We start from the raw sequence: 24,159 nt of genomic DNA, 5'->3' as shown, positions 1-24,159 counted from the left end.
GCTAACATGTTAAAAAAAAGCTTTCAACTTAGAGATTAGGCTGAAAAAAAGTTAATAGAACTCACCTTTGTTCTGTGTCTTTCAACTATTTGGCAAATTTATCACATTTAAAATTTTCATTTATTAGAAAAGTGCTTTTTAAATGACTGTTTAAAAACATCCGTTACTTTTCACTTTCTTCACCCTGTCTCTATATTTTAAATGTGTACAATTAGAGATCAAATAGCCGTATCAGAGTGTGAAGAATAAGAGACTAGGATAGGGAAATAACATTTCCAAAATACCATAAAATCATCTTGGTTGACCAATTTTTAATTTCTCCTCTGTTCAAACTTATTTTCCAAGTTTTTCCAGGTTAGTCCAATGGAATTTCCAAGAAGGACAATTACAGCAGCACCATAAACCATACGAGCTTTGCCACTTGCTCCTGAGGAAGCATCTCATTTTCCCAGCAGGCTGTGAATTGCTGTGGTTTCAGTTCCAAGGCCATCCCTTCCAAAGGGCACACAAAAGCTCTAGACTCTGCCATGGTGTCCATCTTCTCCCCACCCACTTCTAAACTACATGTCAGTGCAAAATAAGGTGAGCAGAAAGTGGGCAGCAACAAGGGGGAGCAAAGGGTAACACAAAGGCTGCGCCAACCCACCCCGAGTGTGGGCAGTTGGTGGCAAATAAGCATTGGCCTGGGACCAGCACAACAACATGGGTCCCGGCACAACAAGAACTGCCTACGGTCAAAGGGAAGGATGACTTCCCCAAGGCAGTCTATGGACGGAGCTGTCTATATGGCCACCTTTTCCAGGAGGAGACCCAGATACCCTTTGAGGAACCTAGAAGAATAAGCAATAGGCATGGGCCAAACCTAAATAACACTGTGAAGTTAAGTGGAAGAACTCAACTGAGTTTGGCTCTTCCATCCCATGCCGTTTTGTTTGTTTGTTTGTTTTTGTTTTTTTTATACAGCAGGTTCTTATTATCTATTTTATACATATTAGTGTATACATGTCAATCTTAATCTCCCAATTCATCACACCACCTCCCCCTGTGCTTTCCCCCCTTGGTGTCCATACATTTATTCTGTACACATGTGTCTCTATTTCTGCCTTGCAAACTGGTTCATCCATACCATTTTTCTAGATTCCACATATATGCGTTAATATGTGATATTTGTTTTTCTCTTTCTGACTTACTTCACTCTGTATGACAGTCTATAGGTCCATCCACGTCTCTACAAATGACCCAATTTTGTTCCTTTTTATGGCTGCATAATATTCCATTGTATATACGTACCACATCTTCTTTATCCATTCATCTGTCGATGGGCATTTAGGTTGCTTCCATGACCTGGATATTGTAAATAGTGCCGCAATGAACATTGGAGTGCATGTGTCTTTTTGAATTATGGTTTTCTCTGGGTATAAGCCCAGTAGTGGGATTGCTGAGCCATATGGTAGTTCTATTTTTAGTTTTTTAAGGAAGCTCCATACTGTTCTCCATAGCGGCTGTATAAATTTACATCCCCACCAACAGTGCAAGAGGGTTCCCTTTTCTCCACACCCTCTCCAGCACTTATTGTTTGTAGATTTTCTGATGACGCTCCTTCTAACCAGTGTGAGGTGATACCTCATTGTAGTTTTGATTTGCATTTCTCTAATAATTAGTGATGTTGAGCAGTTTTTCATGTGCCTCTTGGCCATCTGTATGTCTTCTTTGGAGAAATGTCTATTTAGGTCTTCTGCCCATTTTTGGATTGGGTTGTTTGTTTTTTTAATATTGAGCTGCATGAGCTGTTTATATATTTTGGATCCCATGCCATTTTGATACTGTGGTTCTGGTACTATATGTCCTAGGGGTCCCAGTGGAGCTGAGGATTGGCGGAGGGATGGAAGGAGGGAGGGGTGAGCCATGATTACACTTGTTCAATCTACTCCAGCCTAGAGTTACTTAAGGGACACCATGATGGAGACTTAGTAGGAGTTCAGAGGTAGATAAGGCTTTGGTCAGTGTACATTAGTTGAGAAAAAAAAAAATGCCAGGGACTGTACTTTTTCCCCCTCTGATTTTTAAGAAAGGAGATGTGGGAACACCACAAGAACTACGAACCCTGCATTGCACCCTAACGCACAATGACCACACCTAGTTCCAAAGACTTCTTTTAGGACCCGACTGTCACTATTGGACTGTCCCAGTCCTAACGCAGCTTCAATGCAGGATTAAAGACATGCTGCAGCTATATTATATTTTAAAGATTTTAAGTATCCTTTGTTGGCAAATTGTCTTAGTTTTTAAATGACTGCATAAGTAGGACCATTTTATATTCAAATTAAACTAGGTTTTAGTAGCAGATTTATCCTAAGATAAAAACGTTGGAAGAATCAACAAGGGGAAACCCACAAGGAAGTTGTGATCCATTCAACATTTCTATAAAATATGCTGTGTGCGTACTTTTCTGAAATAATGATAAAAGAGGATTATAATATAATTACATTTGACTGGAACTCTATAAATCAGAAAAATCAAGAAACTGAATGAAATGTGATGTGTGTTTATTATAAAAAAGAAATTGCCTTTTCTACTGAAAAACAATTTTTAAAAACTAATCTTAAATCAACACATCACAACATGCACACTCAAGTGGGGATTGCCATTCTGAAGTAGTCAGCTTGCATGACTAGAGATTTGGTCTTTGGCCTGTCTTTCAGGCCTACAGAATCCTCATTTGTTCATTCAGCAAACATTTGTGTGCACACCATGAGCCAGTCCCTTTCTATTCACTGAGGTTATAATGGGAATATGATAGTCCTTTCTGTCAAGATGCTTACATTCTAGCAATATGGGAAAGCCAAGTCTCAGGTGAGACCCACCCCCCCTCGGCTGAGAACCATGAGGCTGGTGTCACTGCATGGCTTATAAGCTGGTTTGTAGATAGTTTCCAGGACAAGCAGCCTCTTTGGGTGAGTGAGCCCTTGGACAGCAACTTCATGTGTGTGTTCCTCATCTGGTCTATGTGCCAAACATACCCCATACACAGTGCCTTGGATATAGCAGATACCCTATGCTGAATGAATAAATTTGTTAAAATTGGTCATTTCTCAAATTTGTACTTCACATATCAGAAATCAGGTGCCGGAAAACATCCCCCCCAAAATTAGCAACGTTGAGCAACGGGACATTACGTCTATTGGGCAGTAGTGCTGTCCTGTCACCCGCAGCAGCTTGAGAGGAGTTGGTGGTCAAGGAGGGCTGGCTAGAGTGGTACTGGACACCACTGCCTTCCCACGGTCCACTGAGTGGCTCAGACCACCGCCGCCAACCCCTGGGAGAGGCGTGTGGTTATAATTTCCTCCATCTGTCCATAGCGGCTGCTACAAATAGTCCTGTGCAAGGAAGCAACCAGCTCCAGCGAGCTCCTTCCACTGTGACCTGTCAGCCTCACAGAAGGCCATCGCCATTGTAGTGTGGCGGTTATGCGGAGTGCTTGTATGATGGGCTTAAACACACAGCAAAACTGCCATGAAGCTTAAACCTTTGGACACCTCCAACTGTCTTTCTGCTTTAATAAATGAAAAGCTGGCACATGTGTTTTGTGGTTGTAATCTTTCAGCAGGTGTGCTTGGTTTTCCAATTCTGAGTTGGCCTCATTGGTTGGAGCTTCCCATGGGTTCCAGGTCAAAGCATCACCCCATGCCACCCCTGGATCTCTGTCCATCAGTGGATTTGACCTCTCTACACTGGAGCTGCTCCTCCTCCTCCTCCACTCTGGTCAGCTTGTCTCAAAGTGAGGTCTGGTCAAGGGGCTCCAAGTGGCTTTGAGAAAAGGGAAATAACCAGGGCCTCCAGCACCCACACCTCACACATTTTAGATGCTCCAAACAAATCTCTCTCTTCATTTGACAAATGTTTACTGATTGTTTACTATGTGTGATTAACAAATATTGTGGCTTTAGAATTACCATCACAACCAAGACATGGTGCTTCTGCAACACAGTTTCTTCTGCCCCATTCCATATGGCCCTCCTGTTACAACTGCGGTCTAAGCCCAGCATCCTCTTGGGACATGCAGTGTTTCTCTAGTCAATTCTGTATTATTACTACAGACAACCCAAATAGCTAACATCCCTTTCAATGTTTGTTTTATAAAATCCTATGAAAGACATGCAAATGTGTTTCTCCAAAATGAGACCCTTTATGAGTTCCTCTCCGCTCTTGTACACAGGATAAGTAAAAAATCTCTGTGGTTAATGGAGAGGCACCAACCGGATGTCCTTTCGTGAAATAACTTGTAGGGAACCTGGTCAGCATGTAATCTCCAGCTGCCAGTTCCTTCAGGTCTGCCTCTGCTGCACAGCGCAGCCCTGGTCGGAGCCACGTGACCCAAGGTCCATTCCCCTGCGTCCAGCGCCTGGAAGCGGGTGTACAGGGTGTCAGACTGTTGGGGGGGCTCTGATGGGCAGCATCTGCTCCAGAGCTTCCTGCCAGGCTGGCAACACCTGTTGGGTTTGCTTCTCAGTTTGACTCCTCCCTCTGCACAATCCTGTCTCCCCCAACTTCCCTTCCTAGTTATTGATCCCTAATAGACATCTCGCCCCCCAAATTCCAGCTCAGCATCTGCTTCTAGAGAAGGCAGCCTGCAACAGTCTTTTCACCAGGGGCTGCCAATTACAAGAGCGCGTTTGAGACCCGCTGGGTAAAGAACACGGGGTGTCCAGAGCTACAGAGAATTCTGTGAGCATCCGTCACAGAACTCATCTCAGGAGGCTGGGAGCACGAGCCTGCCTGATCTTAATTCAACCCTCAGCAGACCTTCGTGCACACCAGTGGCCTGCCAGGTCCCGCGGGTACCGGACAGACACAGTCTCCCCTCGTGACCGTTCAGCCGTCATCTCCTGCTTGCTTGCTCTGTGCCAGGTAGACATGGTAACTCACCCCGTTTTACAGATGAAGGAGCTGAGCTTCAGAGATCAGGAATTCGCTGAGCACCATGCCATCAGTAATTGGCAAGGCTAGGACATGACCCTGGGCATGTCTGGCACTCAAGCCTTGGCTTTTAACCATGATGCTGTCCCGCCTTGCCTGACATGGTCAGACATATCAGCCATTGCTTTGGAGGGTCGACCAACAATTTGCCAAGTACCAGGTTGAGTACCAGGGGATGCAAAGATGGATGGGCACAGCCTTGGCCAGCACTGCTTCATATACCACTGCACACAAACTCTAAATGATGACATGTGACAGCTGAGGCCGTGCTGAGCCCTCCTTCACAAGTGGGCCATGCGGGAGGACCAGCACAGGACAACGTCATCATCCTCACGGACTCAAGAAGGTTCCTCCCTGCTCCCTCGCCCGGGCTCCCCCCCAGACACATGCAGTTGTGGAGCCTCAAATTCTTTGTGAAGGAGCCACAGATTCCGCTGCAGGTCGGCAGACGTGCAGGTCCAAGGAGACTGCACCCAAATCTGGCCAGACTTCTGGACACTCACCTGTCCTCCTCACCCCACTCTGTCCCCACCTGTCTTTCCTAGCTCCTTTCTCACAAACAGACTAGCCCATCCGCCAGCTGAATGCCACCAAGTGTGGCAATACCACATGGAACAGAAGAATCACCCTGCCAAGCCCTACTCAAACTCCTGACCCATAACATCATGAGATATAATTAAATGGTTATTATTGTTTTAAGCCACTGAGTTTGAGGTAATTCATTATGCAGCAGCTGATAAACAGAATGCTGAGAAGCCAACAATTTCTGGTGTTAGTCTTTCAGAGCCAACACAATAACGTGACCATCCCGGGTGAACCCCCCGGAGCATACGGCAAAGACCCAGCGTTAAAGAAGAGGCTGGACGAGGTATCAGACAGTTCACCCTGCAGTTCTCTAGGTGACTCTGGCTGGATCCCCACCAGTCAAGTTTCCTACCCTGCCTCCTTAGGTCTTTGGTCAAGCACCACCTTCTCCTCCAGGCCTTCCCTGCCCACCCTCAGTCCTCCCCCGCCAGCCCCCCCGCTTTTGTTGTTCTCCACAGCTCTTAGCACCGCCTGATACACAACAACTGTAAACGCCACAGGGTAGGGATTGTTTTTCTGTTCTGTTCATTGCTATTTCCCTAGCACCTACAATAGGCTTCACACATGACAGACAATAAACGTGTGTCAAATGAATCAGTGGCCCCTCCAATTTCAAATATTTGGTTTCATGAAGCACCCATCCTCGTGAAATCCTGTATCTTGGGAAAATACAGCAATTGACAACAATACTTTGACAACCTCATTCAACAGAAACTTACGGAACATATTCTACGTGTCAGGCACCGGGCTTAGGTGATGCTGAGCAAAAGCAGACACAGGCCCAGCGCTCAGGAAGCTCGCAGTCCACAGGTGACAGACCCTAATCAGACTGTCACAAAGAGATGCTTTTAAGATGCTAGAAAGTGCATTACAGGAGGCTCTGACCTACTCTGGGGATGGGGGACAGGGAAGGTCTCCATGAGAAAGTGACATTGAGCTGAGAGCTGAAGGATGAGCAGGAATTACCTACAGGAAGAAGGGGAGGGAGGGTGTACTGGGAGGAGGGAGTGGCACGTGCAAAGGCCCTGCAGCACCCATGCCTGTGCCAGGCTAAGTACTTAGGAAAGTGTCCCTGCCATTGAGTTGGTTCAGGTTATCTCCACTCATGTTCTTTTCTTTTTAAACTCTTTAATTATGGAAATTTAAAAAACTTGCATAAATGTAGAGAGAATAGCATAATGAACCTCCACACACCCATCACCCAGCTTCAACAGTGATCAACATTCTCTCCATTCTTACCCCGCCTACACCACCCACTCTCTTTTCTTCTTTCTTTCCTTTTCTCTTCACTCGTTGTTTCATTTGCCCCCCTTCCTTCCTTTGCTCCTCCCTTCCCCTCTTTCTTCCTTCACTCCTACCTTTCTCTCTTAGCTCCTTCCTTTCTTTATCTTTGCTAGAGTATTTTAAAGCAAATCCAAAACATCACATAAATTCCCTCAAAAATCATGCTCTTATCCTTTCAAAGCTCCAGATATAAACAAATGAATGAATGAATGAATGAATACTGGATGGAAACTTCCTATCTAGCTGGGCCACTCCTTACCAAAGGGACCAAGGGAAGTACAGAGACAGTTGGGAATGAATGAGCAGACTCTAAAAGGTCTCACACTGTGGGCGACACCTTCTCAGTGGAACTAACAATCCAGGGAACTCAGAATACCCTGGGAGACTAACAAATGCAGAGTGAGCCCCAGTACTTTCTCTCGTTCAACTTTTGAACTTTTGAACTTTTTCAACCAGAAACCCTCTAAGGGCCAGAAGAGATCTGACTCACTGAGACAGTGTGGGACCATCAGCTCTAGTCCTCATTGGTGTCACTGAGGCAGGAAAGTGATCATCACAGTTAAGGAGTTGAAAGAAGACTGTGGCTTCTTTCACTGTTGGTTGGAGGTTATGAGCGTGAGGGAGGTCAGACTGGAGAGAAAGGTAGGGGTTTCCTCAGACCCAGATGATGAATTTAGATTTTATTCCACTGTCAGGGATAAGATATTTAAGTGGGAGTGTGACTTGATCTAACTCATGTTTTAAAGATCTCTAAAGCCCCTGGGTGAAGAAAGGTTGGCAGGGGTTCTGGGAGTGGGAAGGAAAGGGTAGAAGCAGAGAGACCAGTTGGAAGCCTGCTGCAGTTGTTCAGGAAAGAGACGACGGTGGCTGGGCTTAGGGTGATGGTGGCAGAGGTGGTGGAGAGAGGTGGATGACTTTGAGACTCATTCTGGGAGTAGAAGCAACAGGTGCGGGTGAGGGTTGAGAAAAAGGAAGGAATCAAGGATGACTCAGGTTTTGAGCTTGAACTTCTGGGCGGTCGGTGGTGCCACCACTGGGGAGGGGAGGATTAGTGGAGAAGAAGCTTGGGGGGAGAAATCAAGAGTTTCATCTAGGGCCATCCAAGTGGAGATGTCACCTAGCTATCCATGCAAGATTGGAGTTCAGAGAAAAGATGCAAATCTGGAGGTCACCCACATGAAGATGACAGTCATGCCCATGGGAAGTGCTAAGATCAAGACAGAGTGGAAAGGACGGGGGCTGAGGGTAGGGCAGGATGCAGCTCTAGGAACCCACTATTAGAGGCTGGATAGAGGAGAAGCCTGCGTTGGGGACCAAGCAGCGACCACTCAGGTAAGAGAAATGGGAGAGGAGTGCTACCGTGGGAGGCAAGCAAGTGCGGATCAAGGAGGGGTCAACTGTGTTGAGATGCTTAAAGGTTGGAGGCTGAGGACCGGGAGCATTTCTGGACTTGGCTCCGTAGCGGCTGGCTGTGGCCTTGATGTGAGTGGCTTCTGAGGCCTAATCAAGGCAGATTAGGGCTGGGTGAGAAGCAAATGGGAAGTGAGGATATGGAAAGGGGATGTATAGACAACATTCATGTCAGATCTGCTGTGATGAAGTATAAGGGGTCATCCAATAGAACAATTTTTTTGATACGGTGTTCTCTTTTTGTCTCACTCACAATTAAATGAAAGGAGTGATTTTAGAACGCGCTTGTACTCTGTTCAGCTATGTCCCAGTTACTGTTGCCACAAAGCTCAGCAGTATAAAACAATAATCATTTATTGTGCTCCTCATTTTAAGGGTCAGGAATTTGGAAGGGGATTGGCTGGGCGTGTCTAGCTTGAGGCCTCTGGCTGCTGTCAGATGCTGGCTGGGGTTGTGGTCACCTGAAAGCTGCACTGGGAGGGTCAGGCCACTGGGCCGGAAGCTGAGCTGCCTGCCAAGTAGGGTGCCAACACATGGTCCCTCAGCACAGGGGTCTCACATAGCAGCTGGCTTCTCCTGAGCAAGGGTCCAAGAGGACCAGGGGAAGTTGTATGTCTTTTTCTGACCTGGCACCAAAAGTCAGTCACATAGCGTTACTTTGGCTGTTCTCCCCAGTCAGAGCAGTGCCAGGCCAGTCCAGGTTCAATGGGGGAGTGGCCCCAGACCCACCTCTTATGGGAGGAATGTCTAATAACTTTGGGTTGTGTTTCAGAACCACCAGAAGCTGCTATTCTGTAAATTAACTTGTCTTCAATGATCCCAACCACTCAATCCCTCAACTACCTAGCTGACTGATACCCAGAGAGGAGAGGAAAAGGGCTTGGACAAGGTGTATGCAGAGAGCTTTCTTGATAACAACAGCTATCACATTTCTGAGTGGCTCTTTATGGGAAACACTCCATAAGGCCCTCTTTGATCTTATGTGGTTTCCGCAGCATCCTTATGAAGAAGCTACTGTTATGTCTCCCATTTAACAGATGGAGAAAGTGGGGCACAGAGTACCCGCATCGCCGCAAGCCACAGCTAGCAGGTAGTGGTACCAGGAATCCATTCATGCCTTCTTGATACTAGAATCCGACCTCCTCGATACTGCTATACCTTCTCCCCAACTGGAGTTCAAGCACTTTTGTTCCAGTGGCCATCTCCCACCGTGGAGCCTAGGAATAGCTCTCTTCTCATGTGGGTAGAGTCAGGATGGTGCGGTGGCCCCAGATGGGTCAGCCCTGAGGTCGGGGGAGCAAGAGGCCTGATCAGATTGTGGCTTGCTCCCAGGCCCTCCCTTTCTGGCTTCATGCGGTCATGCTTACAGGAGCAGTGGCCCTCTGGTGAATGTAGGAAGATATTAACAACTCTGTTATGACTTGAGCTTGAAGGAATTGGGCATTTGGTTGTTTACTGGGAAACTGAGATAACCATAAACTGAGGTGAATTTGTTCTTTTGATAAATTAGTTTTCAAATTTTAAAAGTTAAACTGGCATGCAGTAAAAATAATGCTATGGTACAAAAAGTTATAAGAGAAAAGTAAAAGCCACCATCTCCAAAGCCCCATTTCCACAGGCAGTCATTCTTCAACCCACCCACCTTGAACATGCTCTTTCCTGTGTTTTGCTGTCACAGACAATGTGTCCATGAAGAGTCTTGTGTGTATCTTTGTGCACATGGATGAGTGGATCTGGAGAAGGCCTGTGTTTTCCTGAAGGAGAGTGAGAATCGGGCTGGAGGGGGAAGTGCAAGAAGGGAAGATCGACCGACTCTGCGGTAGAATGATAGCAAAAATGGTCCGAATTCTCCACCCCTTGTCCCCAAAGCCTTTACAATGTGACCCTGCAGTTCCTCCCATCAAGGAGTCCCTTTCCCTATACCTTGAATCTGGGCTGGCCTGTGACTTGCTTTGGCCAACAGAATGTGTTTGAAGTGAGGCTGTGCACTTCTGAGACTAGGTCTCCCAAGGCTTGTGTACTCCTTGCTCTCTTGGAAACCTGCCCAGCAGGCATCTGAGCAAGCCTGGGCCACCCTGCTGGGGGAATGGGAGACTGTGAGGAGCAGAGCACAGTCATCTGGCCAAGGCCATGCTAGCCCAGCCCCAGGTGACCAACCAACTGACCACAGACAGGGGAGTGAGCTCAGCCAAGGTCAGTGAGCAGCCAGCCGTCCCAGATGTGAGAGAGCACAGCTGAGATGAGCGGAACTGCCTAGATGACACACAGCTGACGGAGGGCAGACACATCAGCGAGCCCGGCAAGAGTGAGTCCAGAAGACCTTCTAGTCAACCTACAGATGTGTGAGCGAAATAAATGCTTAGTGGTTTAAGCCACTGGTTTTGAGGCTGTTCATTATGCAGTGTTATTGTGACAATAAATAACTGATAAAGCCTCGTGTATGGAAGATGATACACAGTAAGGGTCTGAAGGTCAAGAGCTGCCATAGCATAGCCTGGTATATGGAAGGTTGTTTTTTAATCACTGGAGAATCTATGTTCCAGTGAAATGGTAACGGTTTGGAGAAAACTACTCCCACAGCTGTCTCAGCCTAGTAGTGACATGTTCTCCAAATGGCTCAAACTTATCAGGTTCCCTGGGTCTTTGGTTTCCTCATCTGTAAAAGGTGGCTGACTTATGGCAAGAGTCTATTAAATTATATATGCTATTAATTATGTTATTATTAATAAACCAGTGCTGCAATGAGGTGATCTTTCTATTCTTTTCCATGAAGACCTGCCAGAACCCGAAGGTCCTTAACCTTTTTTTTCCCCTCATGCACCCCTTTGACAATCTGACAAAGCCTATAGCCCCTTTTCAGAATGTTTTAAAATGAATAAAATAAAATAAATAGGATTATAAAGGAAACCAATTACACTGACGCATAATTCTCTAACTATTAAAACAAATTTGTGAACTAGTAACACACATGCCTCCTTATGAACACGTTAAATAAAATCTACCAGCAGGCCTAATGACAACCTTCATTTCACAATGGAAATCAGCATAAATGATATTTTGAGAGTCTGCAACAACTTTCGCGTAACTTGAAAATATCTGTCATTTCCACCAGTGACCGAGTCACAGGTCTTGCTAATACATACTAGTGTGACATGTAGTCTATATTCATAACTGAAGGAAGACCTAAATTTTAGTTAGATAATAGGGGAAAGATGTCATTTTCCAAGTTCATAGACCTTCTGAATTCTGTGTATGGACCAGCTTAGGAACCCATATTTAACCCAAACCCTTTGGTACCAAACTCATATTTCTTCCTCTAATTCTTAAATTGTGGACACATATGGGACTACTTTGGATTTGGGGAAGGGAATGTCTTTCCATTTACAAATGACGCCAGTTAACAACATATCCCTTGAATACAAATACAAGCCATAAAGAAGAAAATTATGGTTGTAAAAAGATTTTACCTGTAGAATAGTTTCATAACAGGTGATTCATTTAGAAATATCTTCCTCTCCAAGAATGAAATTTCCATCACTGCAACCTAGTGCTTGGATCAGTGGATTGAGGGATAGGTCCTGGTTCCAAGATTTGAGGGTCACTGGTAGAGTTAAATTAGAAGACATATCCATTAGCTGATTTTACCCCTTTCCTCAAGTTCTAACCAAAATGATGACACAGTAGTGATCATCAACGACTTTCTGGTCCATGGGTCACCTCCACCAGAATCACCTGGCAAACTTGTGAATGAACCAGACCTGATGAACCAGAGTTGATGTAGGGAGTGCCCATGACTCTGCATTGTAATATGCCACCAGGTAACCCAAATAAGAGGACTTTCTTCTAAGAAACTCTTTGCTACTTGCTTTGTATTTACTGACACTTAATAAATGAACAGTTTGACTCTGGAGCAAAATTGAGCCCTGGGTGAGTCTTGGGCTTTTCCTGATAGCTTAACACCTGAACCCTTGATCCTAAGGAGCCAGTGTGCCTGATCTGTACCTCATGGGTCCCTATCCCTCTTCCACAGGGTTATCTTGGGGGTGTGAACGTGTGATCCTCTTGCTGAGAACACCCAACAGTCCTGTGGGGTCCTTGCTGGTGAAGAAGGGCTGTCTTTACAAAGACCTTTGTTTCTACACATGGACCCTGTGTGTTGTGCAAAGGCCACTTGGAGGGCTGACCTGCTGCCACGCCCAAGGGCCGTTGTGTGAATGCACATGGGGCCTTGAAGTCAGCCTCCGAGACAGAGGGACAAATTGGATTACCTTCTCCGTGTCTGCAGTCACTGCCTTTGGTGTCTGTTCGGTAAACCTGCCATTTCCCCACTACTCCTTTCCTCCCACGAGAAAGGCGGCTTCTGCTAAGCTGGCCTGCGGTGTGGCACCCCTCCAGGCCTCCTCCGGAAAGGCCCTCCGTGCTGCTGGCCCTCTTTTCCAACTCCTTCTTCACTCTCCTATGCTTTCACCCTCCCCCACCCCCACCCCCCCACCCGCTTTCCTTTCTAACGCCAGGGAGAAGACAACGCCTGAGCCACTGACCTGGCAGACGGATGTGTGACCTCCCAGGAATGGTGTCCTTCTCTCCTTGGGGCTCAGTCAGAGGCCACCTTGGGAGTGGAAAGCTGGGAGGCCTCCCTGAAATCACCTCCCCTTTGAGGATTCTGTGGAGCCACAGGAACAAAGCCAAACCTGCTCTGGAAATGAGGCCTTCCTTGGGGAAGGGCACTCACGCATCTCAGCTTTGGCGAGGCCTGGCTCCCTTTGTTCATTTTCGAGCTAAGAAGACAACTCATTCCAGGCTGAAGATGGGGCTGCCAAGTCTGCGATAACCTCAGCACGAACCTGCCAGGAGGTGTGAGGAAACCACACCAGCCTCCATCCTCCCCCAGAGCTCGGGGAGTGGGGGAGGGACCAGGAGACACACATCAAAGACCAGAGGTTGGCAATCACACTTCTGCTCGGCTTTACCATCTTTCTTTAGAAACCAGCAGGTGTGGAAAAAGTAAAAGGCTGACCTTTCTTTCAACCCTAACCCACTCTGAGCGGCTTTCATAATAACTCTGCTCTCCCCTGGGTTTTGATGGCTTCGGCTTCAATCTCTCCCCCCGAAAAAGTCCGTTTTCTCATCTCGGGCGACAGGTTTCACCATTTATTTGCTTTTCAAATGTGCGTGGGTGGCGGGCCCCACTCGCCAGATTTTTCCCACGCATCTTCAAACCGAAAGGGCTGACCCTGCAGACAGTGTCCTTCTGAGTCACCTGGGGAATCTCTACGTTCTCCAGCACCACGCAGCGACCGGGCGGAAGAGGCGGGGAACCGGAGTGCCACGGCGCGTACGGACGCCGAGATGGGCCAGAATGCCTGGAATCGAGTGGGGGCTGGGAAACCCTGGAGCGGAGGATTGGTTTGGTCACCTTGGACTACTCAGCGGTTCAGCAGGTGGGGTGAGGTGCACAGGGATTCTGCCACGAAGGATCCCAGCCCAGATAGAGCAGCCTGCACATCCACGTGTCCCCGTCGGTTCTCCTTCTAGGCCCAGTCCACGTGGCCACCTGAGTCTCTGGAGGGACTGTCCTATTAACAAAGAAATCCTTCTGCTGTGCTGTTTTGGGCACTTGGATAAACCACTCTTCTGTTACTGGACAGTAAGAGGCTTGACTTGAGGGTATAGGGGGTTGTGAGGGGTCGGATCTAGTGACCAGCTCACCTCCATCCTCCCCAAACCTCCCCTGCAGGCTTGCCCTTTGTCCTTCTCTGACATGGGGGTTTTGGGAGTTTGTCTCTGGCCAAGTTGGCCAGTGGGATTGTTGATGGCTTAGAGCTGACCAAGGCACCGAGTGTCCTCGCCGATTCAGAGGCTGGAGAGCGCTCTCGTGTCTGGCACAGTGCTGGAGGCTGTGAGGTGAGGTAGAGGAGGGAGATGAAGATGGAAGAAACACAGGTCCTGGCCCTTGCGGGAACAATCCGATAATGGAAAGTAACTTATTCCTGAGTAACTGATGAAAGAAGAGGCCACAGGAGAATCCGGGGGGCTGGGAGGGGCTCTGTGGGGCACAAGGCACTCAGGAGAGGTGAGTGCAGATGGACTGCCCAGCCTGAGCTCAATCTGCCCAGTGGAGTGACTGGGACATGCACCTCGGGACCTGTGTCCAGGCTCTCTGCTGATCCTCTGTACTGCCTCGTGCTGGCAGTTTTGCCCAGATTTGTATCCAGATTCACTAATTGTGGTTTTAGGTCACCGTGACCTCCTCCCCCACCCCATTATTCTGGTAAATCAGGTTGCTCTTTGCTCAGTGTGCTCTTTTGAGGACCAGGGGAAGGCTGGGGAATTTTGCTGAAAGCAAAAGCTCACCTGGCAGAGGGCAGTGGGTTGGTGCGTTGCGATGGTTCAGGCAGGTCTGAACACAGGCCTCAGAGCAGACTGTGGGTCCAGATATCAGGCCACGTGGCAACTGCTCAGGACAGCTGCTGGCTTGGGCCCTTTTGAAAAGTCATGGTACAAGACGTGTCCCAGAAGGGCAGCTCGACCCCGACTCTGCTGTGGGCAACTTCATCATTTGCCTTATGTCTCAACAGAATGAAAGATGACACTACTGTCAATGACATAGTGTTTATTTAAATCCTGAGGTTAAAAATAAAGACATTCCCAAATGGTGCAGCAGATGCTGTAAGGAATATGTTTTCGGATACAAAAGTTCCTCACCCCTGCTGTGCAGGTGGACTGTTGACATTTGATGTGCTTCTGGGTAATTCTTTGGCAGATAAGAATGCGATGGGTTTCCAGACCTGCTATCCTGTAAGACTGCAAGAACTGAGGATTAGTCAATTAAAGTGCAATTCCGATTTGGAAGCCAGCCAACTGAGGCTTCACTGTTGCTCTGCAGCCACCAGGGGCAGGATCATCTCTGGATAACACTCTCCTAAGGTTCTAAGGAAGCCTTTTTATCAGAGATGCCTCCCAGAATTTAAAGATGTACTTTATTATTTTGAAAAAGTGCTTAAGAGAGAAAAGGCATTAACTCAGTCTTTCCTGTTTCCTTGGAAGAAGCATAATGAAAAGAAACTTACCCAAGGTTCCACTGAAAAGTACCTTTTGAGTAAGCATTTTGTAAATGTGGATGGCTGACTCCAGTCTCTGGGCAACCCTTGGTTCTGAGCATCACAGATGGCGGCTCTGCTGATTCTCAAAACCTCTGAGTCAAGGATGGGATTCTCCCATGTAGAGTCACCAAGGTGGGCTTCTGAAATTTAAACTCCTATAAAACCATGTCAGTGGACATCTAACCAGTATCATAAAACAGACTCTGAGATTTCATCCCCAAATGGGGATTTCTTTTCATCTGAGTCTGGAATGGCTTCACCACCAAAGGTGAGTGACAACTGAAAATTTCCAGAAAAACCATCCCCTTTATTTTTGAATTACATAGTGTGGCTTTTCACGTCTACTTTCTAAACCCTATGTGGTTCCTGCTTGAGAATTTCCTTGCCTGCTCTTGGTCCAGTAGACCTGGAGTAGGTGGGCTCCAGCCAGAAGTGCTCTGCAGAGGCCACACTTTCTCCCAAACGCCCTTCCTTGAGGTGTATGAGTGCGCCTGACAGAGGCTGTGTTCATAGGCGAGGGTGATCAGTGGCTTCTGAGACAGTGGTGAGCAAGGTGGCTGGTATCAATACTAAAGAGTGACAGTTATTCAGAGAGCTGGGCCATCAAGGGACTGCTGGGGTTTTGTTTTTGTTTTTAAATAGTGATCTGAGATCCCAAGGATGTTTCCTTCTTGTTGACTTCTAGTGTAATTCAGTCTACTGGCTGGGGCCACCACTTTCAATAGCTGTCTTTCATTGTCGTTTGCATTAAAAAAAAATACTGCAACCCCAAAACCTCAGTAAAATTGGGAACCTGTTTAAAATAAGAAAGCTATTTATACAAGCCATACTTAAATATGGCTGCAAGCATATTTGCAGCCATAGATACTCTCTAGCTGCGTAGTGCACAGCAAACCTGAGCTCGCACAGCAAAGTAACAAAGGACATGAGTCCATTCAGCACAAAAAATAAATACGCTGCAGAAGCGGGGTGTGACCAGGGGTCAGGGGGCAGGTCTCTGAACACAGCAAAGGCCTTTTTGCACAACTGCAGTCACCTTTTGTTGTGGTGCCACTAGGGGCCCACGCTCTCCTGCAGGAGTGGCTCTGGGTTGGCTTCACAAGAGCCAAGTGATTTTTTAAGCTACAGTTGGGCTGAGTGACAGAGGTTCAGAATCAGCCTCAGATGGAATGTCCCAGGCCTTTCGCAGGAAACACATCAGCTACTCTCGAAACGCTGGTTCTAGCTGCAGGTGATGGTGGTGATACCAGCAGAAGGCCATCAGCTTGGCCAGAGTCTCCACGGTATCCTGGGAAAGCTAAGCACTCAAACCAAGATTCCAGACTGCTTTGGGTTCTTTTGTTAGTCTCTCTCATGTGGTGAACTAGCTACATCTGATTATCCTTTCCAAGAGGGTGGGTGGCTTTAAAGGCAGGATAATTTGCCCTGGAACCATCTTCAGGCTGTGTGGCACCCTGTGGGGACAAGCACGAGGCTAGGGAGTCTCTGGGGGCCTGGCTATTTCCATTCTGGTGCTGAGCACTGTCAGGACCTTGCTCGAGGAGATGCTAGAGACGTGGCTTTCTGCCACAGGTGGCTACTCCCAGGAAAGAGAGCACAAGAGGTCCAGCTTTTCTCTGGGCTAATCTCTCTGGAAGGTTCTGTTCACCATGTCCCAAACCCCACTTAAAGTGACTGGGAGTGCCTAAGTCTCCTGTTTAAATCAAAGTTCTGAGTCCATCGCCAAAGTCATTTCCTCCTGCCCCTGCCCCATGAGTCCTCTCCGCTGGTGCATGGTGGGTGTGGGGTCTGAGCTGAACTTGGCCTGGGGTTCCTGACCCATTCTCCAGCTCTCAGAACCGGTCAGACCAGGCTTGTGAACGACGAGATGAAGCTTCGAGGTGGTGTGGCTTGGCTTAGTCACCAGGCTAGCTGGAGGGCTGGCTGGGCCCGGCACTCAGACCCACAGTCACCCTGCCCGGCGCCCTCTCCCTTGTCCCAGCCAAGGTGGGCTGCTTTGTCAGATGCTCTACTCACTGTGGCAATACCTGGGTCCTGACTGCCCGGTGAACAGGGCACAAAAAGGCCATCAAAGGTGAGCCCTCTGGTGGGAGAAGAGGGCCACAGAGAACAGGAAGATTATCTCCTTCTCGTCCTGGAAAAGGACAGAGGATTCATTGGCCCCAGAGGGAGGCAGCTCCCAGGTGTCAGGTGCAGGCTGAGCAGCAGGAAGTGGGCAAACGGGGTGTGGGGAATCTGGTAGGTGGGGAGGAGGGACCAAGAGGTAAGCCAAGAGCAGATTCATGAATTATGCCTGTTTACACTTGAGTTACCAAAGACTTCTGTTAAGAAGCCCCAATTTTTAAAAGTGGTTCCTACCCTGATTTATGATCATTAGTAAACATATCTGCAGGTGAGGCAGAAGCTCTTATTGATATAAACAAAGACAGGCTGTCAGCTGAGGAGTGGGCCCTATAGGCTGATGCACAACCCTGTGTTTTGGTCATGGCGTTGACATTACCCAGCATCTGGGCTCTGGCCATCCGTAGACAGACAGCACTGCAGGCCCCCAGTAGGTGGGTTCTGTTCCCTGGATTAGCTTCAGTTCTGATTCTTAGGGTGATGTTTTGAGCTGTTGAGAGGCCTGGCTGAGTGAAGGGCTTTGCTTGAGGACAGAATTGCCCAGACAGAAGGGCCAGGAGGCAAGTGCAGCTGGAGGCCCCTCTGAAATGGCCGAGTTCTGGAGCAGCCCTGGACTCACGGGGCAGGAAGGGACAGGAGCATGATGGAGGAGGCTGGTTGGGATCTTGGGTGGGCCCCTGGGTGCCCCGACCTCCTTTTCCTGCGAGGACTCGAGGGCCTCACAGGGTCTGGCCAGGGCATCCCAGCTCATGGTCACCCGTGATGCATGGCCCCAGGCTGGGCACAGGGGGGCCATGTCTCTCCCTGAGCAGAAGTTGGGATCCTCTCTGGCCTGGGAAACTCTCCACAGGAGGCCTGGAACCAACTGTGCCCCCAGGAGAGGCCAATGGTCTCCTGAGTGTTTAAAACTTTGGCATAGTGTCCCTCTGGGTGTGAGGACAATGGAGACGTTGCTTGAGCCCTTATAAGCCACAGGGCTAAGAGTGACGTGCATGGTGCTGAGTACAAGAACAACCCAGCTCCAAGGAGCAGCCAAGGGCCCGTCTCTTAAAGTTGCACAGTGGATCTTGATAGCTTCAGAGCAGCTGTTTTTTGTTTTTTGGGTTTTGTAAGTGCTTTATGTGACAGGAGAGGAAGAGTAGTGTTTCCTGTGGGTAATGGGAAACTATTAAAATCCACGTGCTTGAGGCTACAGGAAATCACTTCCATCGTAGATCACAGGCCGGTCAACCGTTAAGTGATAAAATACTTTCTTGGAGACAAACCTGAGGAGACAGAAATGGAAAAGGAGGTGTTACCCTGAGGGCTAAAAGCCCGAGGGGCAGCAGCTGCAGTGACCTGGCTGGAGCGGGCGCTGGCTGGCACGGCGAGTCTTTGTGCAGAGGCCTCTGCTCGGAGGCTGGGGCCTCTTGCAGAATGTGTGGACTCTTCCAGGCCCCCTCACCCCCACTTCCTGTCTGTCTAGCAGAGACATCTCCCTGCACAGTATCAGGGGTCTTGGGACACCGCCACAGACTTTCCTGGGGCTTGGGTGCAGAAAGGCCCATTTGGTCTCACACTGTGAAGCCCCACCCCTGCTTGCCTTGCTGCTCTGAAGCAGTCCCGGGGGTCTCTGGGGTCTAGGTGGTCTGGACTGCACTGGGGAAGTGAATGGAGCAGGCATGGAGGGGACATATACGGTGGAAGTGAGCCTGGATTTCATTCTGACTGGGCATCTAAATCCATTTTGCCGTCCATGCTTTGGAAATCTCGAGTAGGCCCCTGAGATGACCTCAGTGGATTAAGGCCAGAGTGTGTCACAGCACCACGGCCGCTTCTAACGATAACTGGGGGCCGGCCTGGGGCTGCACTCTGCCCTCAACACGCCTCTACCGGCCTCTCCGTCAACACAGTGGGGCTGCGTGAGGTAGTAAAAATGCTGGCTGCCACTGCAGAGGAAACTGGGGTTCAACTAAAACCCACAGAGGGAAGAGCAGAGCCTGTGCCTGGCTGGCCTTCACCCAGTCTCCTAACCGCTGCCCCAGAGGGGCTGAGGCCCACGTCCAGTCCGAAAGCAGCTCTCTGGACACGCTGGGCCTGTGCCCGAGAGTCCTGCTAACTCAAGGTGTGTTCATGTTCATGGGGGGGTTGGGGGGAGGGGCAGGAGTGGGGCAAGGTGGGAAGCCCATTCTTCTAACCTCTCCCTTGGTGGATGCCCATGGCCACAAGCCCTGGGAGTTCAAGGCCTGGAGGTGGTGAGGGGGTGGCACTCTAGCGTTCCCCTAGAGTGTCCTATTAAGTAATTCCCAGCCTATTAAGTGGGCTGGGAAGGGCACCCATGTGGAGGGATGTGGCCGCTAGCTCAAGGTTCCGCTCAGAGAGGATGTGGCTGGATGCTGACAAGACAGGTCTTATAACAGAGGCAAGCCCCAGTTAAGGGCTTACGCTGAAGCAGAAGACATAAAAGGGACAGGTGCCCAGCAACCTGTCTCACGTCTCCATGACGTAGGCCCCTGGCTCACAGCAGATGCTCAATCAATGGTGGTCCTCTGTCCTGCTTCCTTTCTTGGCCGCCCCTCCAGCCTTATCTCCCTACATCCCCATCCTCCTGCCCCGCAAGCCCTACACTCCTGGATCTGCATCTGGTGCTTTGAAACAGTGCTTCCCAAAGATGGTACCTGCTGCTCCACTCCCATGACAGGAGGGCCCAGGGGCCTCACCTCACAGCTCTGGTCCTGATTATCTCAAACTTTAGCCTTCATTCCTTCGCTTCTCTCTCATCCATCCATCCACCTAATCCTTCCACTATATTTACTGAGCTCTTCTCTGGTCTGGGCAGTGGGAATCTGGACAGCAGAGAGGCAGAAGGGTGTCCCGGGTAAGAGCCTAGAGTCTGGAGCCTGGCCACCTGGGTTCAAATCCAGCTCTACCACCAGCTGTGTGACTTGGGATTGTCACTCTTCTATCTTTCTTGTCCTCAGTCCCTTAGTAGTAACACGAGGAGAAAGACAGTCCCTATTACGTGAGGCTGATGTGGGGCTGAAGTGAGTAAGTAAGAGCAGAGGGCGGAGAACACACCTGACATGTGGCGAGACTCTGTAAGTATTAGCCTGTGTGTTACACAGTCTATAACAGACACTGGAACACCAAAGCGTAGGTCTAAAATCAAAGCACTACTGATAATAAGCTACTGATAATTAAATAACTTCTTTTAAACATCCACCTCTGTTCTTGGGACCAGGTGCCAGGTGGATTCATCTGGATGCTGATGAATGAGGTGGCCCCTACCTGGAAAAGGTGTTGTCGAAGATGAGCATGTAGATGCCTGGTGTGCGGACCTTGAGCTGGCCCTGGATGTTCTCCTTGTGGGAATTGCATCGGGTTGTGGGAATGAGCACCTGGGAGACAAAGCAGATAGGAAAAGTGAAACAGAAGCTGAGAGGGCACCATGGATCCTCTGGGCAGACTCTTTATCTTGGGGAAGGAAACTGAGGCCCAGGGAAGCTGAGAGCCTGCCTCGTCTAAGGTCACAGCTGAGCAGGGTTGGGGCTGAGATCAGCCCCCAGGATTGGTGGGGTACCTCCCACATGCCCTGGGTTTGTCGATAACTTGAGATAGTGGGGAGGCTGTAGACATGAGTTTCATCCAGAATCATGAATTGGTCAGCATCCCAAAAGAATGGTCCTCCAGCCTCCTCTGACCATGGCCAGTGCCAGAACGCTCCACCGTCCAGAGGAACAGCCCCTTTCTGGCTTCAGGAAGGTGAGGCTTATTCTAGGTGAAATCCTGCCTGGCTCTTTCCTTTGCGCTGGTGCTGCTACCCTTGGGGGTCTCACAGGACAGGCCGAGCCCTCTTTCCACATCTCTTGAGCACTTTGTGAAGCTGCTGGGCCCACTTTCCTCCAGGCTGACCACCCCTGGCTCCACCCGTGGCTTCTCACTTGGCCCCAGTCGGTCCATATGCCTCAGAGCCCTTTCATCTTTCCAAGTCTCCTGCTTCCTCTCTATGTCCTCTGAGAATGAGAAATTAATCCCAGGAGACGTTTATTTTCTAAGGACATGTTCTAAGGGCCTCACTGTCAGAGCCCAAATCTGAGCAAATGGTGTGAGCTGGACAGGGCCAGGGCTGGGGTCTATGGATGGCCAACTTCTTTCCCATGGGCAGAGTCTTCAACCTGTTAGCCAGCTAAGATACTTTAAAACTGAAGATATGACAGGAATTAACACAAGAGCCAACCAAAATTAAACACATTTTTCTGATGGGACAAGCACTTAGAGGGTCTTGTCTCATTAAGCATCCATAAGCCTCCCATTTGGGACTACACATAAATAAATGGTCACGCAGACCACGTAACATCTTAGCAACGGGTTCCTAAGGAAGTGAGCTGCCTCACAATGTAAAAATTTTCATTCTCTACAAAATTAAATGTTGCTCCTTTTTTGGAAATTCAATTTTTGTTAAATTTAGTTTTAATTTTTTCCTATTAAACATTTTTCAACCTGTGCAAAATGACTGAATCCAAAATAGTTATAAAGATGTGATTACTTTTTCAACTCAAACTTGAATACAGCGACCTATTTCTTGAAACACTACATGGTGGCCACAAAGTTCCCAAAGTGAAGTAAGTTCCCACAGAAGGCTCTGCTGCCCTTAAGGATCTTGTGGTTTAATGGTGACAACAGATAAAAAAAACATTCAATTATGTTGGGTGAAACTGTCACGAGGGGTCTACCAGGGAGGGGTGCCTATCCCAGCCTCTGGGTGGGAGGGGGGAGAGGCAGAATCAGGGAAGACTTCCTGGAAGAGGCAACACTGAGCTTGGACAATTTAGCTAGTTATAGGGAGGTCTGGCAGCTCCAGGCAGCAGGGACAACATATTCAAAAGCATGGGAGAATGGCTAAGATTTACCCTCTCAAGTAACAACCAAAACCGACAAAATATACAAAACAGTTTTTAAGACACTGTACATCAGGCAATGATGGACAGTGATCTGTGAGAGAACAAGGTGAGCCCTGCAATTGCCCTAGTTTACTGCTTTGAGAGGAAAAGAGAACAACAAGCAGATGGAACAAATAAAAAACAGTAAGATGAGAGACTCAAACCTAACCTTATTGACAATCACATTAAATGTAAGTAGGCTAAACATCCCAATTGAAAGGCAGGAATTATCAGGTTGGATAAAAGCAAGCCCCAACCCCATCATGCCTACAAGAAATACAATTTAAATGTAAAGACACAAAGAAGTTAAAAGGATGTAAGAAGATACACCATGCTAACACCAGTCAAAAGAAAGAGGGATTGACTATATTAATATCAAAGTAGATTTTTACATCAAAGAACATGGCCAGGGACAGTTTCATAATGATAAAGATGTCAATTTCATCAAGGGGGACAAAACAATCCTAAACATTTATGGCCCTAATGACAGAGCTTCAACACACATGAAGCAAAAAGTGGTAGAGTTACAAGGAGAAATAGAATAAATTCATAATTATAGTTGGATATTTTAATGTCCCTCAATAATTGATGGAATAAGTAGACAGGAACTCAGTAAGGAAATAGAAGAACACTATCAACTGACTTGATCTAACTGATATGTATAGAACACTCCACCCAACAACAGCAGAACACACATGCTTTTCAAGTGTACGTGAAACATTCACCAGGTAGGCCATATTCTAGGTCATTAAAAAAAAAAAAACCCAAAACTTACATTTAAAAGGATTCAAACTATACAAAGTGCATTTTCTGACAATGGAATTAAGTAAGAAAAAAAAAAGCAGTTGTCTGGAAAATTCCAAAATATTTGGAAACTAAATAACATATGGGTCAGAGAGAAGTCAAGAGGGAGATCCCAAAGGCATGGGAGAGAGAGACAGAGCACACAGTATGTTCCTGACACCACAGTACATTTGCTCTGGCTGGAAGCTGGTGGTGGTGAGGGAGTAGGACGGGCCCAAGACAAGCCCGGAGGGGACAAAGATGCATGAGGACCTACTATGCGTGGGCTCTGTGGCAGCTACTTCTTATCTCATCAAGTTCCATTAATGTTCTACAATATTCTAATTCCACTGGGGACTGAGAATCCCAGGAGGTTGGGTGGTTGGGTCTGTTCCCATGATGCATAATCTAAAAATTCTGAGCCTGGCCTAAGATACTTCAGCAACCACATGTAGGAGGAAGTGCTGGGGAGAAAGGCTTGCTGTTTACACAGGGACGCCTGTGTGCCCCACACCTCAACCTTCCCACACACTACTGTGATTACAAAGCAAAACCCAAGAGCTTGTTAAGGCAGATCCTCTGAAGAGGACATGTGTAAGATAATACTCTTCATTTCTTTAAACAGTCTACTCTATGGACTTTTGGTTCATTCCAGCTGCTGTTTTTTCTACCATGGTCAAAATCTGTAAGACTGATTTTAAAATCAGTCAATCAAAACGTCTAGGGGAGATTAACGAAGGCTCTGGTGTCAAAGCCCATACAGCAGAGGTGACGGGAGATGACTGGGGTCTCATGTAACCCTGAGTGAGACAGGTCTCTGCTGTGTGAGCTCTGGGGGCGTCTCCCAATCAGCCTCCAGTGCTTGGGTGCCCATGACCTGATTTATGTGATATGTCTGTAAAACAGTCCAAGTTGGTTTTACTGCTTTCTCGAGGGACTCTAGTGACCTGGCGGCCTGGTACAGAGCCAGGGTTCTA

The 24,159-nt window shown here is 48.1% G+C and overlaps 1 protein-coding gene across 3 annotated transcripts in view; it reads right to left on the bottom strand.

Moving 5' to 3' along the window:
• Positions 1-14,854: 14,854 nt before the first annotated feature.
• The window catches only part of FYCO1 (FYVE and coiled-coil domain autophagy adaptor 1), an 85,932-nt gene continuing 76,627 nt past the window's right edge, over positions 14,855-24,159 (bottom strand). For all 3 annotated transcript variants that reach the window (XM_007168869.3, XM_007168870.3, XM_057554552.1), the window contains 2 exons: positions 20,748-20,857; positions 14,855-18,745 (listed from right to left, as the gene is read on the bottom strand). In XM_007168869.3, the coding sequence (XP_007168931.2) occupies positions 18,670-18,745; positions 20,748-20,857 (186 nt within the window). In that variant the 3' untranslated portion in view covers positions 14,855-18,669. The remainder of the gene's footprint in view (positions 18,746-20,747; positions 20,858-24,159) is intronic.

The sequence above is a fragment of the Balaenoptera acutorostrata genome, chromosome 10, assembly GCF_949987535.1.
Source record: "Balaenoptera acutorostrata chromosome 10, mBalAcu1.1, whole genome shotgun sequence".
Classification (NCBI taxonomy): Eukaryota; Metazoa; Chordata; class Mammalia; order Artiodactyla; family Balaenopteridae; genus Balaenoptera; species Balaenoptera acutorostrata.
The sequence above is the reverse complement of the archived record's forward strand: the minus strand, read 5'-3'. Positions and strand labels throughout refer to the sequence as shown.